Here is a 15,028-nt window from a genome sequence, read left to right on the forward strand (position 1 = left end):
GCCCTCGAGTCAAAAAGTTTGCCCATCCCTGAGCTAATATCACAGAGCAGAGATGGAAAGAACTGAGAGAGTGCGTCATATAAGGATCAAAGGGGTGCCGAAACCGGTTTGGCTCAGTGGATAGAGCGTCGGCCTGCGGACTGAAAGGTCCCAGGTTCGATTCCGGTCAAGGGCATGTACCTTGGTTGTGGGCACATCCCCAGTGGGGAGTGTGCAGGAGGCAGCTGGTCGATGTTTCTCTCTCATCGATGTTTCTAACTATCTCTCTCCTTTCCTCTCTGTAAAAACTCAATAAAATATATTAAAAAAAAAAAAAAAAAAAAAAAAGGATCGAAGGGGAAAGCTCTCCAGGAAGAGGAAACATCAGGTATGGAGGTCTAAGGATGAGCAAGTGTCCACAGATTCTCAATCACTTCTAGCATTAAAAGGATTGCTTAATAAAGTTATTTTTAGATTTGAAAGTATTTTAAAACCTCAAGTCATTTTTTGCAAAGGCTTTTAAAACCCCAACTATAATAGAAAAGTTCCAAAAAACAAGAGGAAACACTAGGGTAAATATTGTCTATATAGTGGGGCCTTGACTTACAAATGTCCCGACTAACGAGTTGAGATACGAGCTGTCTCTCGGCCGATTTTTTGCTTTGAGTTGTGAGCTAAAATTCGGGTTACAAACCAGCTTCAGATACCCCACTGCTAGTTGGCGCAGCGACCGTCACAGTGAACGCCACAACATCAGCCCAGCATCACGTGTCTCACTCGTTCACTGTTGATATGACATACAAGTAATTTGAGTTACGAGCTCCGTCACTGAACAAATTAAACTCGTAAGTCAAGGCCCCACTGTACTAGAGGCCCGGTGCATGAAAATTCATGCACTGGAGGGGGGTCTCAGCCCGGCCTGTCCGGGAGCCCTTGGGGGCAGGAGGCGACCCGGTGATCAGCGGAAGGCGACGCCCCATTACACCTCTGCTGCTGCCACTGGTTACCTGAGCCTCGGGCGGCTCTGGGCAGCTGGGCAGCCGCCATCTGAGGCTTGCCTGTGCCTCGGGCTGGTCCTGGGCGGCTGGGGGACTGAGGGTACTGGGAAACTCCGGAGGCAGGTGCCCCGGTGGGGCTGAGGGGACTGGGTGCTGCCATCTTTGAGGGCGTGGCAGTCAATTAGCATATTCCCTCCTTACTGGCTGGGAGCGCCACTATCTTTAAGGGCATGGCAGTCAATTAGCATATCCCTCTTTATTAGATAGGATGCTTTACCTCAATAACTTCAGTAGAATTTCTAGATAAACTGACATCCTATCTAATAATGGACAAACATGGTAATTGACCATACCTTCGCTATGCCTCCCATTGGCTAATCAGCGAGATATGCAAATTAACCTCCAACAAAGATGGCGACTAATTTGCATACTGCAGGCAGGGCCCAGCAGCGCGAGCCACCAATGAGAGCCGCCATCCAGGCACCTGTGGGGGACCCTAGAAGCTGCCTGCCTGCTGCCCGTCATTGGATCCGGTCCCGGGCCGCAGGCAGGCCGGCCCCGGAAGCCCCAGAAGCTGCCAGATATGGCAGTAACTCTATCAGTAAGCACTCTGAAAGTCAGTGGCATAAATGCACCAATTAAAAGACAGATTATGAGGGTGAATCAAAAACAAGACCCACTTTAAATATAAAGACACATATAGATTAAAAGTAAATGAATTAAGCCGCAGTCTAATTTTTTGCTCAGTGGCTAGTGCATTAGCCCATGGACTGAAGGGTCCCAGGTTAGATTCCAGTCAAGGGCATGTACCTGAGTTGCTGGCTTGATCCCCAGTCCCTATCAGAGCATGTGCAGGAGGCAACCAATCAATGTGTCTTTCCCTTTCCCTTCACTCTCTCTAAAATTCAATGGAAAAATATCCTTGGGTGAAGATTAACAAAAACAAAGTAAATGGATTAAGTAACATTAAAGAGATTATAAGAAAAATATATTCCAAATTTTGTTAATTGTATAATGGTTATGTTTAAATTATTAACACCTAAGAAATTGGGTGAAGGGCACATATAATATGCTGTAGTATTTTATAGTTTTTTACATGTATGAGATTATTTCAAATTAAAATATTAAAAAATTAAAAATTAATAAAATATTAATTGAAATATATCTGCATTACATGAAAAATCTCCTAATTGCTTCTAGCATAATTTATTAAATTGTGCTAAAATTTACAAGGGTTCAATTAAAAAGTATCTTAATTCTAAATGACATAATAGAAAATATATAATAGTGCAGTTATAAGCACTTATCTGAAAATAAAAATTTAAAGAAGTGAATTTAGAGAAGGGATTAGCCAAAGAAAATATATGCACAACCCATGGACATAGACAACAGTATGGTGATGACCAGAGAGAAGTGGGGGGGCAAGAGCTGGGTAGAAGGGACAAAAGGGGGGAAATAGGGACATCCTATATCCTATCTAATAAAAGAGAAACATGGTAATTAGCCATACATCCGCTACCATTCCCATTGGCTAATCAGCGAGATATGCAAATTAACTGCCAGCCAAGATGGCGGCCGGCAGCCAGGCAGCTTGAAACTAACATGAGGCTTGCTTACTTCAGTGACGGAGGAAACCAATGTTGCCCGCCTGCCTTGCCGGCCTCTGAGCTTGCAGTTTGAAACATTGTTACAAATATAGAAGCTAAACAAAACCCCAGAAACCTGCTTTCGGCCAGCTGGGATCTCAGAGCTGGAGTTGATAGTGTTTCGATTATAGAACCCAAACAAACCAGATACCTGCTTTCAGCAGCAGAGGCCTCAGAGCTGGAGCCAGAGCTAAAGCTGGCCCAGAATTAAAAAAAAAAGAAAAAAAGGAGCAGTTGGGAGCTTCAGTCACCCGCCAGCCTGAAAATAGCCCTCAGCCCCTCACCCAGACTGGCCAGGCACCCCAGTGGGGACCTCCACCCTGATCCAGGACACCCTTCAGGGCAAACCAGCCGGCCCCCACCCGTGCACCAGGCCTCTATCCTATATAGTAAAAGGGAAATATGCCTCCCGGCACCGGGATCAGCGTGACAGGGGGCAGCCCCCAAATCCCCTGATCGCCCTGCGGCTCTGTGTGTGACAGGGGGCAGGGCCACAACCTCCCTATCCACCCTGCTCTGTTCATGACATGCGAAGGTGCCCCAACGCCCTGATCAGCCCTGCTCTGTGCCTGAATGGGGGGAGTTCCCCAACCCCCTGATCGCCTTTCAGCTCTGTGTGTGACAGGGAGCGGTGCCCCAACCCTCCCCCGCCCCATGGGCCCTGCTCTGTGTGTGATGGGGTAGAGCCATAACCTCCCCATCGGCCCTGCCTTGAGTATGAAGTGGTGGTGCCCCAACCCCCTGATCCGCCCTGCTCTGTTTGTGACAGGGGGCGGTGCCCCAACTCCCCTATCGGCCCTACTCTGTGACAGGGGGGAGCTCCCCAACCCCCTGATGGGTCCTGTTCTGTGCATGACAGGGGGGAGCTCCTCAACCCCCTGATCGGCCCTGCTCTGTGCGTGACAAGGGGGAGCTCCTCAATCCCCTGATTGACCCTGCTCTGTGCATGACAGGGTACAAAGCCCCAACCCCCCTGATGGGCCCTGCTCTGTGCGTGACAGGGGGCAGCACCCCAACCCCGATTGGCCCTGCTCTGTGCGTGACAGGGGGTGGCGCCGCAACCTCCCCATCGACCCTGCCTTGAGTGTGACAGGGGGCGGTGCCCCAACCCCCCAATCGGCCCTACCCTGAGCATGACTGAGGGTGGCATCACAACCTCCCAATCGCCCTGCTCTGTGCATGACAGGGGGCAGCGCCCCAACTCCCCAATCAGCCCTGCTCTGAGCCCGACCAGGGGCTGCACCTAGGAATTGGGCCTGCCCTCTGCCACCCGGGAGTGGGCCTAAGCCAGCAGGTCGTTATCTCTCGAGGGGTCCCAGACAGCGAGAGGGCACAGGACGGGCTGAGGGACACCCCCCCCCCAAGTGGACAAATTTTTGTGCACCGGGCCTCTAGTAATAATAATAATAAAAGGCTAATATGCAAATTGACTGAACAGCAGAATGGCCGATTGCTATGATGCACACTGGCCACCAGGGGGCAGACACTCAATCCAAGAGCTGCCCCGTGGTGGTCAGTGCACTTCCATATGGGGAGTGCCACTCAGGCAGAAGCTGGCTCATGCTGGCCAGCGCAGAGGTGGTGGCAGGAGCCTCTCCCACCTCCGTGGCAGCACTAAGAATGTCCAAGTAACAGTTTAGGCCTGATCCCTTGGGGGCCTAAGCCTTTAGTCAGACATCCCCCGAGGGCTCCCTGGCTGCCAGAAGGATATCTGACTGCAAGCTTAGACCTGATCCCCCGGGGAGTGGGCCTAAGTCAACAGGTGGATATCCCCTTAGGGGTCCTGGACTGCAAATGGGCGCAGGCCAGGCTGAGGACCCTCCCCCCGAGTGCACAAATTTTTGTGCACCAGGTCTCTAGTGCTTATATAATCACCTAACTCTTAGAAATGAAATAGAAAAAAAAAAAAAACTAGAGCACCTGCCAAAGCTCCAACTTCCAGAAAGAACAAGAAAGAAAACTGAGTAGGTATCCATTAGTTACTACATCTTGCCAACGTGGCTTACACTGCTAAAGTACAAGGGATTTAAGAATGTAACAAGGTCAGCAGGCTCAGTATACTAGTATAAGAGTTATATTTAAATACATTAGTGATATGTGTCTGTGCGTCAAAACATACTGTGATAAGTGCAGGTATTTTTAGTTGTGTACAAAATAACCCAAAAGTTTTTTTCACTTTTGCTACCTATGGCTTTTTGAGAACTGCAAAAGTGCCCATGAGAATTTTTTTAAAGGTGATTTTAAAAAAATTTGTTTTCATTAATTTTTTTAAATATGTTATTACTGATTTCAGAGAGAGAGAGGGAAAGAGAGAGATAGACACATCAATGAGAGAGAATCACTGACTGGCTGCCTTCTGCATGCCCTCTACTGGGGATTGAGCCTGCAACCCAGGCATGTGCCCTGACTGGGAATCAAACTGTGACCTCCTGGTTCATGGGTCGATGCTCAAACACTGTGCAACACCACTGGGCTCTGATTTTTTTTTTTAAGAGAGAAAGGGAGAGGGAGAGAGAGAGAGAAACATCGATCAGTTGTCTCCTGCACACCCGCTACTGGCGATCGAGCCCATTAACTGGGCATATGCCCTGACCGGGAATCGAACTGGCAGCCTATCAGTGCATGAGACAACACTCAAAGAACTGAGCCACACCAGCCAGGGCCCCATTAGCATTGTTATGATAATATACAGCATGTGGCTGATCTTTCTGTTCACAAAGAACATGATGGACCAAGACCTTCAAGGAAATGTCTACTTTCCCTAAATTTTAATTTAAAGTGTTCAGGGTTCATCTCATAAATGCAAATTTTATCACGTTTTATCTGAAGATACCATCTAATTCTATATTTTTCTCCATTTATTCCTACCCTGTGCCTTGAATCAGGTCTATTATTTCCTACTCCCTTGGAATTGTTTTTCCATCCCTAAGACATTATATAATTTGAACTGTATTTATAAGTAATAAATAAAAAGCAAAAATTAAACTTTACATAAAACTGATACCATAAAAAAGGAGATTTACCACGAAAAATGAGGTTTCTTACCTTTAACCCGTTCTATTACTTTTGGTCTCTGTGGTTTGGACTTAGCAGATGGAGAATTAAATCTGAGATATGGTCCTTTTTTAAGAGTGCTGCGATGGCACTGATAAATTGGTTTTCCATAAATTTGTAACATATAATCTTCATCTTGTATCGCTGCAGTTGCTTTCAAAAAACCCTAAGTACACAAATTTATTGATCTCACCAACAAAATAGTCATCAAACACTTATCTCACTTTCCTAAAGCCTCTTTTTGCAAGCCTAAGTATTATAATAACAATGATCAGGTCAGAAAAGTCCTTTATTTTAAATAAATTCTAGATATAGTTTTCAAGCTATAGTTTTAAAGTTTTATAGTTTTTAAAAGCATGAAACTTAAATATATAAATCATTCACCCAAGAAACATGAAGGTTCTTATCTACTAGGAATACTTTCAGCACCAAAAAGTGAGGTTTAAACACACTTTATATATTACACTCAAGAACAATAATATAACATAAATCAAGTCCTTAAATGATTTTCTACATTTCTGATCCTACCTTTAATCATAACCTAAAATAGTACACAGAAAGGCAGCATTTATTGAGCATCTACTAAGTGTTAACCATTGAGTTAGATCAGGGGTGGGCAAACTTTTTGACTCGAGGGCCACAATGGGTTCTTAAACTGGACTGGAGGGCCGGAACAAAAGCATGGATGGAGTGTTTGTGTGAACTAATATAAATTCAAAGTAAACATCATTACATAAAAGGGTACGGTCTTTTTTTTTTTTTTTAGTTTTATTCATTTCAAACGGGCCGTAGTTTGCCCACAGCTGAGTTAGATGCTTTATTAATGTGCCCCTAAATTCATGTTTGGCATTAAGAAAGTTAGAGCCTCTCCCTGACCAGTTTGGCTTAGTGGATAGAGCGTCGGCCTGCAGACTGAAGGGTCCCGGGTTCAATTCCAGTCAAGGGCACGTACCTTGGTTGTGGGCACATCCCTAGTGGGGGGTGTGCAGGAGGCAGCTGGTTGATGTTTCCCTCTCATCGATGTTTCTAACTCTCTATCCCTCTCCCTTCCTCTCTGTAAAAAATCAATAACATATATTTTTTTAAAAATAGAAAGTTAGAGCTTAGGTAGAGCAGCCAAAACATTCCGTCCACAATACCTAGTACTATGCCTCATCAATCACTAGGCACTAAACCAGTGGTTCTCAACCTTCCTAATGCCGCGACCCTTTAATACAGTTTCTCATGTTGTGGTGACCCCCAATATCATTGTCACAAATTGAACATAATTAAAGCACAGTGATTAATCACAAAAACAATATGTAATTATATATGTTTTCCCCGATGGTCTTAGGCGAAGCCTATGAAAGGGTCGTTCCACCCCCAAAGGGGTCGTAACCCACAGGTTGAGAACCACTGCACTAAACATACATTTGTTAAACTGAAAAAACAAACAAACACCATACATACACAAACACACAATGATGAAATACAATTTTTAGTACCATAAATTCCTAATTTTTGGACTAGATGATCTAAAAAACGGTGATTCTAAGTGTGAGATCTCAAGAAGGAATTATGTATTTTATGCAGTGATTTCCGCATTATGGATATCCAAAACCCTAAATATCAATAGTTTAAAATTAGTTTATACCTGTATAGTCCTTCATATTTTTAAAACATTTTCATAATTTATATCTTAAAGGAAATAGTTTTAATGCAACATTTATGCCACATAACCTGAGTACAATCTTACTTCTTTTCTCTCTTTCTGTAAGCTTGAAGCAAGCATGCTCTTCATAGGTGGATTTTTAAAATGTTCTTCTTTTTGGTTTTGACCATGTTTTCTTGGAATTACAGAATTATTTACTGTTTTGTCTTGTTTATTTGATTTAGTATCTTTACTCATATTCTGAGCTTTTTTGGTCCGTTGATTCTTCTGATCAAATCTCCTCTGTTCATCCTTTTTTGCCAGTTCATCCTTAACATAATCAAAATTAAAATTACTTAAAATCTATCCAAGTACTAATGCTTTCAAAAGCATTAAAATCTGTATTTTTCTGCTATAAAAATATAGTTTAGCAGTTTTTAATGCTTTATAGACAAATAATATTGGCTTACATATGAATAAAAATTCTCGGGAAGAATAAACAAAACACTAAGAAGATTGGTGTCTTATGGAACAGGGTGAATGAAAAATATCAGATGAGATACAGAGGTAGGAGGGTAACTTTTCATTATAGAGCTTTTTGATGTTTGAACTATATGACTGTAGAAACTGTTCAAAAATTAAATTACAAAATAAGTTTCAAAAGTAAACAACTTTGTAATAAAACTCTGAAATAAATATTTATAAGTTAAAGTTGCTTGAAGGTTTCAACAAACATTTTATATGGAATCCACAGTCGTAGTGGCATATATTGATAATTGCACACTCTTAGTTCAGCTTTTTTCTGGTACATCAGATAATAGCTAATATAAATTCTTCACAACCACATTAGAAATATATAATCATAAACAACGAAGTGCAAAAATATATTTCAGTATTTATTGCTGTGGAAACCGAACTGACTCTTCATCTTGCTGCCATTGTGAATAAACATATACACACACCTTACAGTTAGGAATAAAATACTTTGCACCCTAAGATAAAAATAACAGGGCTACTTTGTCTAGTTGTACTTCCTAAAATATATAAAATTTTAAGACTTTTCTTTAAATTACTGACCCCCTAATAAAAATAATTCTCTAGAGTTGAGTTCAGGTAGTGAACACACAATGCAATATACAAATAATATATTACAGAATTGTACATTTGAAACCTATATAATTTTATTAACCAATGTCAGCTAATAAATTTAATTTAAAAAATAAAAAATACCAAAAAAAAACCTCTTAAATTTTTCCAATGCTAATGTCTGAAGACACCTTGCGGATGTGAGAAAGGGGAAATTTTTCCATCTGGAACTGACTTCTGTAAATTCAGTAACCTGAGAAATCTTGTATTTTCCCTTTAAATAACTGGCATTTTTACTTTCGTAGCCCAATGCTTCTAAATCTGCTGTCTTGAAACATTTTTTTAAGTATACTTCTTTATTTTCTAAACACTTTTGCTAGATTTTCTTTCTAATACTCATATTCTAGTTATTATCCAACAATTTGCCAGAAAAGAGCCCTAATATAATTTATGATAAAGGACTTAAGTAAAATGAAACTTATTATTAAATAAATATAGTGATAGAGTGAAATTAAGAATTATAAGTGGAGTTATATATAAGGAATATTTTGAGAATAAGTATATACTTATAAATTGGAAACGATATTATCTCCTGGGAATTAATTCTATTTTTTTTTTTTTTTTCAAAAATCTACCTGAATTTCTGCAGAAATAGTTTTAATCCACTCATCCACTGTCTTTTTGATCCGAATCTTCTCTGACATCTCTCTACAAAATAAAGAATTTTCTCTTTATTAGCATTTAATGTCCTGAGAATAGAACATGGATCAGATCTCTCACATAGTTTGAATCCACTGTGTAGCCCAATATCCTTCATCCGTAAAGAAAAAAACAATGGTATTAGTTTTCTTCAAACAGAAGTATATTTGTAAAGTATATGTAAATCTCAGAAGATATATACTAAGAGAAACAAAAGTAAAGGGAACAGTCACATTTGTAAAAGTAATAGTAACATTTATGGATCTAAATTCAACTCCATCATAAGCCCATATCATCAAAGGAAATAAAGAACCTTTTCTAACAATTAAAACACATTACACAAAATAAAGTGCTTAGAAAAAAATTAAGGAAGGCTGTAAACTGTGGTTTCAAAAATAACCTTAGGATAACAACATCCTGTCTTACCTGTTGCTAGATAGAGCACTGATAAACGAATACATGGCAGTTCCATCCTTTGCACGAATAATAGCTTCCAGGTTTTCTTCAAGTACTTTTTTATTGTTCTGCACTCCTCTCAAAATCTTCTCAGCTTCTTTCAATATGGACCTCGTACTGGTCGTGTGAAGCTTAATGGAATTCTGTGGAAAATCAGCAAGCCTCGACATAAGCAGAGATTCTTTTGGCTTAAAAGAAAAAAGGGCAAAAATGTCACCATGTAAAACTAGTATTATTTTATTCCAAACAAGAGCTCTTATTATAGTTTGGGCCATATACTATAGCAATATATTCTAAGGACTCAATTTGTCAAATTTCAGAGTTTTAAAAGAATACTTGGCAATTAAGGTTTCTTTCCATTTAGGTACGACTGTGTCTGTGAAGTGAAATAGAGCTGAGATGTCCACAGTAGTGGCAGGCAGCACAGTGGCCAATAAAAGCTGTATCTGATGAAGTAAGCTAAATCAAAACGAGAAAAGGGTTGGCTCTAGGAAGGCATGGCAGACTTTGTGAACTGGATAAACAAGGGCCCACCCATAGTTTTCCCTCCCCCTTCCTTCCTCTCCAATAGAAGCTATAAAGCTAGAGTGGGCCATGTGGCTCCTTCCTAGCCACAGAGCAGGAAGCAGAAATCAGTGAGGGCTTCTGAAAAAAAATTGCAGAGAACAGACTGGGATAACACGTCTTTTTTCAGTGCTTTGTCTTCATACTTACTCTTGCTTTCTGACTTGATAACTTTTCATTTCTTTATAATTTTTATCTTTCCTAATGATCAACTTTAGTATCCTGTTGCCACTTTACCTGGAGTAAGCCATTTGTTTCTTTCCTTTTTTGGCCAAGATCATGAAGAACATTATCAGACTTCTGCACAGTCACCTTAGCCGCTCCTAGTTCTTCACAGGAAGGAAATCTTTGAGAGAATAGAGTAGCAATGCTGTAAGAGATTTAGAAATAAAGTATCCTAAATTATCAAATTCAGAAAATATCTGATGACATATATTCTTAGTTATATGAATTCTAAATGGTGTTCTATTAAAACTGGACAATGAAGTTAATCAACCATATGATTAAACACACATAATACAAAATATCACAAGGGACAAAATTACTCAGACCAGACTGTTTTAGGCATAATAGAAAGAGAGCAGGAAAGGTTTTACTTTGAAGAAGCTAACATGCAGAAACACTCTTAGAATGGTTGAGTAAGAGCCTCTAAAAATCCTCTTCTACATAACAGCAAAGAGAACAGTTGCAAAAATGGTCAAAAACAGCTTTTTCAGAACTCTGGAAATTAAACAAAGGTTTGCAAAACCTGAGAAACATTAATCAAGAGAATGTATAATTCTAAGTAAGAACAGGAAGATCTGTGGCTTTTTGTTGTTGTTAATCTTGACCCGAGGAGACTTTTCCATTGATTTTTGGGGAGAGTAGAAGAGAGAGGGAAAGACAGAGAAAAACACTGATGTGAGAGAAACACATGGTTTGGTTGCCTCCTGCACAAGCCCCAATCAGGGGCTGGGCTGGGGAGGAGCCTGCAACCAAAGGACGCGCCCTTGACTGGAATCGAACCAGGGACCCTTCGGTCCGCAGGCCGACACTCTATCCCAGTGATGGCGAACCTTCTGAGCCCGGCGTGTCAGCATTTTGAAAAACCCTAACTTGCCGAAACCGGTTTGGCTCAGTGGATAGAGCATCGGCCTGCGGACTCAAGGGTCCCCGGTTCGATTCCGGTCAAGGGCATGTACCTGGGTTGCGGGCACATCCCCAGTAGGAGATGTGCAGGAGGCAGCTGATCGATGTTTCTCTCTCATCGATGTTTCTAACTCTCTATCCCTCTTCCTTCCTCTCTGTAAAAAAATCAATAAAATATGTAAAATAATTTAAAAAAAAAAAAAGAAAAATCCTAACTTAACTCTGGTGCCATGTCACATATAGAAATTTTTTTGATATTTGCAATCATAGTAAAACAAAGACTTATATTTTTGATATTTATTTTATATATTTAAATGCCATTTAACAAAGAAAATTCAACCAAAAAAATGAGTTCATGTGTCACCTCTGACACGCGTGTCATAGGTTCGCCATCACTGCTCTATCCACTAAACCAAACCTGCTAAAGGCATTTTTGTGGCATTTTTAACATGCCCCATCCCCCCAAACCCTTTCCCCAACTCTGTGGTAGCCCTGAAAACCAATAGCATCACAACCACTAAAGAGGGAGGAACAGGTTTAGAGCTCCTGAGCAAGTCCCATTCACAGGGTTTCTCTTTATTAGATTTGCCTCAGAGCCAGCTCAGTAAGAAACCTTACCCCCAGGTCATTCTTCAAAAGTAGTGGCAACTGTCTAATATCTTAGCTGCCTGAGATGGCCATATCAGTTGGGGTGAACAAGAGGGTTGCCAATAAACTAAAAATCTGAGGAATGAGATGTCCATTATGTAGTTCTGAAAAGTTCCAACACATTCCTGGGGATCCAGAAGGTCATCTGCACGTACAGGGCTATGTGCGTATGCCCAAGAAAGACCTGAGAAGGGACTAATCTCTCAATCTGGCTGAACTGCGGCTCTGTGCAGGCAGGAAGTTAAGGCTAACCAAGACTTACAAACTGCCAGAGTACCAAAGGCGTGCCCCAACACACACACACACACACACACACACACACACACACACCCCACTTGGCAAACAGAGGGAGATTTAATCATTCAAAGTAGTTAAGGAAATCTCTTTCCAATCATTAGCAGACTTTAGCTAACAAAATAGAGATTTCCTGCATACGACAAAGAATAGGGACTTTACAGTCTAGGAAAGAGCATCAAGAACCACCCAGCTTCCTCTATCCTGCATTAGATTATTTTTGAGGCTATTCTCAGATAGCATTTCATCAGAATTGAATAATATGCATTCATTAGAAATTAATAACCTGCATTTTTAAAAAATTAAATATACTTATTTCATAACTATATTACAGAAAAGGAGGAATATACATTAGCAGCAGAAAATAGCAAGTAAGTCTAAGATAATTTTTGAAAGCAATATAAAATATTTATTAAAATTAGTTAAGAAACTTTAGAAATGTTAACGCTCTTTTCAGTCTAGCTTTTACCTGTCTTTCCTTTCAGGATTCCATCCCATTTTTGTCCCAGTTAGTGAGGTTTTGTCTGAAGATTCATTTATTCTTGTCAAAGAATCTTGATTATTCAAAATTTGTTCCAATAGTCTTACAGTTTCTACAATAAGAGAAATACAGTATCATTTTTCAAGTACTACTTCATTCCTCTTTTATATAATACTAGAGGCCTGGTACACAAAATTCATGCATGGGCAGGGGGTCCCTCAGCCTGGCCTGCATCCTCTTCAATCCAGGACCCTTCGGGGGATGTCCGACTGCCTCTTGCAATCTGGGACCCTGACTTCTAACTGCTCACCTGCCTGCCTGATCGCCCCTAACCACCTCTGCCTCCCTGCCTGATCACCCCTAACTGCTCCCGTCCTGGCCTGATCACCCCTTCCTGCCTCTGCCTCACCCTGCACCCAGGACCCAGGGTTCCCTCCTCTGGCCGGTCGCAGGTACCCGGGACCCAGCCTTCCCTCCCTCTGGCCAACCGCAGGCACCCAGGACCCAGGCGGGCTTCACCCGGGGCCAGCCACAGCTGCAGGGGACCGTGGGCGGGCGGCTTTGCCCGGGCTGCAGCCACAGGCAACCGGGACCACGGGGTGGGTGGCTTGTCCCTCTCCCGGGCCACAGCCCCAGCCGCTGGTGCCCGGGACCATGGGGTGGGTGACTTGTCCCTCTCCCAGGCCGCAGGCGCAGCCGCTGGTGTCCAGGACCGCAGGGCAGGTGGCTTGTCCCTCTCCCGGGCCACAGCCCCAGCCGCTGGTGTCCAGGACCGCAGGGCAGGTGGCTTGTCCCTCTCCCGGGCCACAGCTTGGCTGGTCCCCACTCCTCTTGCACGAGCTCATCTGTGCCTGGCTGGCCCCACTCCTTTTCCCCAGTGTTGAGTGTCTGAGCCGTTATGGCATGACGGCGTCATGGCATGATGACCATTTGCATATTAGCTCTTTATTATATAGGATTTCACATATATTTATACTAAATTAGCTTCTTATGATGGTGATCAACTCAATTCACTCTATAATGTAGGCTATAAATACACTCATCAAATAAAACTAAATTTTAAAACAATACAGGTGAAAGTTCAGGCCCAACTTTATTTCCATTACAGAAAAAAGGAATGTGAAAGAGAAGTTTTTCTTCATACCAACTATTACTTGAATCTTCTCTTTAGCTTCATCTTTAATGAGACTACATAACAACCTCATCTTGGTGAAGTTGGGTTTTTAAAGATTATTTTTTAAAATTCCTTAAAACTCCTTAAATGTGTTCAAGAAAGGACTTAAATACATTTAAGAATAAAAGTTTAGCCCTAACCGGTTTGGCTCAGTGGATAGAGTGTCGGCCTGCGGACTGAAGGGTCCCAGGTTTGATTCTGATCAAGGGCATGTACCTTGGTTGCGGGCACATCCCCAGTAGGGAGTGTGCAGGAGGCAGCTGATCGATGTTTCTAACTCTCTATCCCTCTCCCTTCCTCTCTGTAAAAAAATCAATAAAATATATTAAAAAAGAAAAGAATAAAAGTTTATACTTAACATGTGCATTTACTTTTCCTAAAGGAATACTACTATATTTAAGGGTCTAAATTATTTCAGGTCATTTATAAAAGTTAATACACGAACACTTTTTTCAACTGAACACAGTAACAAATGTTAAATTTCTCCAAGTTTTATTATTGAAACTCACACCTAAAAATAATATAAGAAAACATGCTCTAAAATGATCAGAACATTATTTTTTATTTATTAAAAGCAAAATTTGTTCATGAAAGATTAAATAACCTATAGAAGACAATCAAAATATAATCATAAGTGTATATCTCCAACTCCTTCTACGAAGAATCTAAAGTAACTTGATTTGGCCTTTATCATTTAAAGAAAAATATTAAAAATAGACAACTCACTTTAGTTACTTTAGCTCATTAGAAAACTATAAGTATTGCATGGAATCTGTTCCTAATATGACATCAGTGTAACAGAGGGAGTGGGTGCTAATAATTGCTTTATTACCTGCATGGCCCGATATCTCCATGTTTTCTTTTTCTTCTGCGGGATTTTCCCTCTTTGATATTTTATCATCTTTTGAAACAGGTATAGGAGCAAACTTTCGAGGTGCTGGTGTCTCCAAAGGAGATTTCTGTTTATCAAAACCCATATCTACAACCTCTCTTGAAGGTGCTTAAAAGAAAATAAATTTAACTTATTTTTTTAAAACTTTACATTGTAGAGTGTTACTCTTCCCCATATTTTAAAAATAAACCCAAAATTATAAAGGATATACTAATTATTAACAACTATACAGAAATAACTTCAGCCTCACTAGAAATCAACAGACTATAAATATTTTATACACACAGCTAATAAATAAG

General features: G+C 41.0%; 1 protein-coding gene across 1 annotated transcript in view; it reads right to left on the reverse strand.

The window, feature by feature from the left end:
* The window catches only part of KIAA0586, a 107,799-nt gene that overhangs the window by 79,346 nt on the left and 13,425 nt on the right, over positions 1 to 15,028 (reverse strand). The window contains exons 9-15 of the mRNA XM_081104306.1: positions 14,670 to 14,837; positions 12,652 to 12,775; positions 10,350 to 10,482; positions 9,519 to 9,736; positions 9,029 to 9,101; positions 7,413 to 7,637; positions 5,669 to 5,843 (exon numbers count right to left, since the gene is read on the reverse strand). Of these exons, the coding sequence (XP_080960432.1) occupies positions 5,669 to 5,843; positions 7,413 to 7,637; positions 9,029 to 9,101; positions 9,519 to 9,736; positions 10,350 to 10,482; positions 12,652 to 12,775; positions 14,670 to 14,837 (1,116 nt within the window). The remainder of the gene's footprint in view (positions 1 to 5,668; positions 5,844 to 7,412; positions 7,638 to 9,028; positions 9,102 to 9,518; positions 9,737 to 10,349; positions 10,483 to 12,651; positions 12,776 to 14,669; positions 14,838 to 15,028) is intronic.

The sequence above is a fragment of the Myotis nattereri genome (assembly GCF_964212035.1).
Source record: "Myotis nattereri genome assembly, chromosome: 1".
In the NCBI taxonomy this organism is placed as follows: domain Eukaryota; kingdom Metazoa; phylum Chordata; class Mammalia; order Chiroptera; family Vespertilionidae; genus Myotis; species Myotis nattereri.